This window comes from Euphorbia lathyris, chromosome 1, assembly GCF_963576675.1.
Source record: "Euphorbia lathyris chromosome 1, ddEupLath1.1, whole genome shotgun sequence".
Taxonomy (NCBI): Eukaryota; Viridiplantae; Streptophyta; class Magnoliopsida; order Malpighiales; family Euphorbiaceae; genus Euphorbia; species Euphorbia lathyris.
In genome coordinates this window covers 56,303,343-56,308,468 of record NC_088910.1, presented here as the reverse complement: position 1 = coordinate 56,308,468, position 5,126 = coordinate 56,303,343, and the positions used below count along the sequence as shown (strand labels likewise).

General features: G+C 37.0%; 1 protein-coding gene across 1 annotated transcript; it reads right to left on the bottom strand.

Annotated features, from left to right (window-relative positions):
- Positions 1-1,139: 1,139 nt before the first annotated feature.
- On the bottom strand, positions 1,140-4,605 carry LOC136233921 (phosphatidylinositol 4-kinase gamma 7-like). Its single transcript, XM_066023655.1, has 2 exons — positions 4,259-4,605; positions 1,140-3,692 (listed from the first exon to the last, which is right to left on the bottom strand). The coding sequence occupies exon 2, from the start codon at positions 3,389-3,391 to the stop codon at positions 1,469-1,471; it is 1,923 nt and encodes a 640-aa protein (XP_065879727.1). The 5' UTR covers positions 3,392-3,692; positions 4,259-4,605; the 3' UTR covers positions 1,140-1,468.
- Positions 4,606-5,126: the final 521 nt, after the last annotated feature.

The window sequence follows — 5,126 nt, the reverse complement described above, 5'->3', positions numbered from 1 at the left end:
AGGAATATAAATAAATTTGTCTTTACATTCAAGAAAAATCAGACTTTAAATCTTAGAGTTGTCATTCAGTAATCTGAATCATAAATGAAAAATATACTAATAATAAAAGAGTTTCTGTGGAATTTGTCACCAAATATCCCTTCAAAATTACAGATAATTTTAAGAGTTAGGAATTGATGAAAAGTCATTGTCAACCAAAAAAACACATTTATTTTTTTGGGGGAAAACTAATATTTATGGAAGTTAAAGTATTTTTCAAAATACATATTTTGATGGATATATTTTTGATAGAGTATAGTGTATCAAAAATATAATGTATTTTGTTTATCAAATCAATGATAGAAAGCCGTCGAAGTTTATATTATGCAGATGCGTTTTGAATTACACAAAAAGAGAAAAAAAAAAGATAGGTATTCAATTAGACTAATAACCTCTTCTTTGTGAGCAAAACAAAGATCAATAAAAAAATATTTTTTTTTTTATGATTAGATCATCAAAATTTGAAAAATCTGCAACTTCAATCTAATTAATAACTCCAAGTAATTAATAATAATAAAAGAGAATGGACTTCATAACCCATAATCATAAATAGTAGTATTGTTTTGTTTTGAAGGAAATTCAAAGTTTAATCTATTGTTATGAATGGGCATTTGTTTATTATCAATTGATGACAAAAGGACAAAAAGAAGAGATGAGGATGCCACATATACATATAATTGAATATGGTAATATCTTGTTTTGGTTGTAGTCTCTCAATCCATATGCTTGTTTAGTCAAAAATAGGAAAATAAACTATTTTCTGTTGTCTAGCACCAAATATCATACCCTTTTCTTTTTTTACATGATTATGATTTTAAATCAAAAATGGGTGACATTGTCCAGTCACAAATTGTAATTAATAGATCAAAATGGCTTTTCCTATGTCAGCATGGACAAAATTTCATCAAAATCAACAGTAGATCTTCAACAACCATGACATATGTCTTTTTGCATACACCATTATTATTTAACTTTCAAAAGGAAGTATGGAATGGAATATACAACATCATAAATGTACAACACCTCAGAAGAGAAGCAAATATTGTTTCAATAAGCAAGACAGAAAGAATGAATCAATAATTGAAATCAAAGCAAATCCAAAAAAGAACCAAGTCACTATTTACATAAAATTCTTTCTTTTTTCTCTAAGATTTCATTCTACAAATTATTTATCAAACAGACCCTCGAGAGTGAAAAAGGCCAAAAAAAACAAATCAAAGCAAAAGCATTGAAGAGAGACAAAAAAAAATACAAGCAATTCTACTACTACAACAACACTCATCTAATTCCATGACTATTTACAGCATTTTGTCCCAGACTACAACACTTTTCCAGGGACAAAACCCATCCTATCCTACTTATCCAGATATCCATCACTTCCCACAAACTATAACTCTTGTTATTAATCCCTCATACAGGTATCTGAATCTCAAAACTGGCACGATGTACCGAGCCTCTGTCTCTGCCTCTGACCTAAAGTCACCGATTTTCGTTTTGCAAATGCTGGATACACAAGTTCCTGAAATTTCTCCAGAAACAGGATCCATTCCTCTTCCCTCATGTCTGCCACCTCTACAAAACTCATGCTTGCAGGAAGCTGCTCATTTGCACTCCTATGCCCTGATGATGTATTCATGTAATACCCATTTCCTGGCTTTAGTCCTGACATGTTCAGCGATTTCTGTTTTTTCTCACCCAGTGTTGTGTTCTTGAGTGACATTGAAAGCTTTGAGATACTTGGCAACCTCTCCAGCAAGGGTGGAACAGAAAATTCCTTTTCCTCTTCCTCCTCCTCCTCCTGTATGCTTTCCTCCAACTTTGAAAGAGTAATGCGGCAATTCCCGACACCAGATCCAAATGGGAAAGATGCTGGAGTCATGTAATCTTCCACTGTAATCTTCGGGCTGAAGTCTAATTCTATTTCATTGCCACAATCCATTTCAAACTGAAATTCCACATCTCCCAGATCGGATCGGGGAGATAATAATGCCTCTATCTCTACAATCTGCCTCTTTGCTTCAATACATACAACCTCAAGCTCACTAGGTTCCTCCTCACCAGAACGAAATTCCCTGCTCATCATCTCACCAATTTCAGCAAGGCAGAGACCATTTCTAGCAGCTTCCTTGAGGAAAATTGTGCAGAGAACTAAGACCCGTAGACAAGCTTCTCGAATCATAGGAAGCTCCCTTCGAAGCATCTCACAATCTTTAATAGGGTCAAGATTCTCTATGTACTCAAGCTCATCATCTGAAAATGGGATTGAAGCCTGTGGCCAATGAATCCACTCAAAATATGGATCCTCCAATGTTTCTGGCAAGCAAAGACCATGATCAATCGGAATCAACTCTACCTGCCCAAATCCCCCAATACAATCAAGCTTCCTCACTAAAAGGTTTCCAGCATGCCTGTCCGTATTAAAAATTCTAACATCTAATATCCCAATTCGATGCACAGCCGAAACTGGGAAGCTTGATGTTCCATGATCACTAGCATCAAAATCATGAGGTATGAACTGTTGGAAAGATGCAATCTTGCTAACCTGCTGCTTCTTATGTGGTTTGTTGCCATTAACCCCATCATTAACATTGAAGATTGAGTGGGTGATCTTCACCAAGGCAGTAGGAGGCACATTTGCAAAGTGATCATAATCAAGAAGGTAAGCAGCAACCTCCCTGAAGCCTGTCTCCCCAACCCGCACAGAGCGCTTCAAACCTGGTTGCCCAAGAGCCTTACCAACAAATCCTTTAGGGTTGTTTGGTGCAAAAGGTTCTTCGTCTGTTGGTTTTACAATTGCAACACTTTCACCTCTCTTATTCCTAAAATAATATGCACCTCCAAGCCCACTGTGGACAGGAACTGGATCTACTCCTCTATTAATTGCCTTGATACTTTCCTTGACCAATTGTTTCATTTTATCGAAGCTATCCGACTGCCCTATTATCTCAATAACACCACTCTGATCCCTTTGTTGGATATCCTTTCCAGTCGGAGAAAGACAAGGAGTTGACGAGCTTCTATGCAAAAAGTTTCGTGTTAAAAGAAGTGGTGAGTCATGACGAACAGCACTAAGGTCATTATTCAGCACCATATCCCCAAAAGTCAAGGAACTCTCCTCAGTAGGTAGATTAAGGGCAAGCTGCAACCTTCTTTTCACTGTATGAGCATTGTCACAGCGATCTAACTCCATCCCCAAGACACAACCAGTGTCAGTTTGCACAAAAACCCTTCTCCTACCAGTAGGTTGTTTCCCTTCCATTTTCCTGCTCCCATGGTATTCCCCGCTGAGCGGACTCTTAAAGACTGCCACTGCCATTTGTGTTTGAACTGGGCTGTCTAACTTACGAGACATGAAAAGGAGCAAGAACCCTGTAGAGTAAGTGGCCGGTGAGAGAGGCAACAAAGAAGGAAGAGAGCTTCTTCCCTCCCCGGAAAGCGCCAAACACCAAAGCCGAATCTGATTGAATTTGTAACAAAAAGTAGAATGCGCTAACGATCATTAAATTGATAGCCCTGATCTCAAACTCTATCCAAGAGTCAAAAGGCAGAAATAATCACCCACGATTGTTAAAAAAAAGGACACTGATGAAAAGATTTGAAGCTAAAGCTACATTCAGCAAGCCATATCTTCAATATCGAATAGTTCAGAGCATCTGAAAGTGAGCAAAATAACAATAGACTTGTATCAGTATCAGAAGCAACAAATCACAACAAGAAAGATAATCCATGGCAATAAAAATACAGCATACCACGACTAAAATAAACAACTATCTGCAAAATTATATCCAGATGGATCCATTTTCCATTTTCCTATTCACCCAACTTCTGTTGTGAAGATTGTGTAGACATTAATTGACCAGTAGCAACTAATTTAAAAAAGTCCATGAAACTGCCATTAAAAAAAAATAACAAAAGCGATAACGAAAAAAGTTGACTCTACTTGCTAAATCTGAAAATTTGAGTAAACCCCAATACAAATCTACCCAAACACCCTCCCTATGCTGAACAAGTACATTGATTAGTAGCTCACATTACTCATGCGCGCAGAAATTGATAGAAAATGACACATAAACGGAATAATCAAGATTCTTGATCAAAAAATAATTAAACACCCATAAATACTGTCAAAAAGGAAACTAAAAAACCGCCTTAAAATCCGGAATGAAAAAAATACAATTTTACAACCTTCAAGAAATGTAAATGGCAGCGAAGAACTCACCCAGGCGACGAGATCTGAAAGAAATCAACAAGTAGTGAATGAATCGGAGAAGCGCAAATTACAGATTGAAACCTTCGAATAAGAAACAAATCAAAAGAATCACCAGAACGAGAAAGGATAAAGTTAAGTGAAACCGCGTTCAGGCGAATTCGAAGGTCATGAGGAGAGAAGAAGGTAAAGTAAGAGGAATAGAAATGGAATCGCTCGAGTTGACTGAGTTACTATTCAACCAAAGCTGATACCATAAAAACCTAAATACGAAAACTTTAATCCTTTCTCGACTCTGTTATCTCCCTCTCTCTCCTTCTTTCTCTTTGAAAGAACGTTCGTTCTTTAACCCGGTGTAAGGCCAGCGTTAAAACTTAACCATGGTTAATTATTTACTCCAGTCTTGCTCTATATTGTCCTTATTCTCTCTCTAGGTTTGCTGTGGGATTTGGAAGCGTCTAGAAAAGTAAGGAGGAGCCGTTGGATGAAGAAAAACGTGGTGAAACTAGAACCGTTAGATGAAATATGCATGGAGGAAGACAGAAGGTGGGGACGTGGAGATAAGGCATTGGGCAATGACGTGGCAGGAGTCACCGTCTAAACAGGAAGTGTCAGCGATTCGGATTGGGGGGGAAGTAAATAGAGTTTTTACTTTGTCCTTTTTTTGAGCCGGTCCCCAAATTGCGAAATTGCCCTCCGTGCTGTAGTAAAATGTTTTCGCTTTTCAATCTTTTATTTGTATGTTTGGGTACCAATTCTAATTCTTTTACCCATTAACATTTGAGAAGATTTCACAAAATCTTTATCACTTAGCTTTCGACTTTTCAGAAATATATTAGCGGATAAATTAGTAGTTATTGTTCTTGTTTGTTTCTTTAGT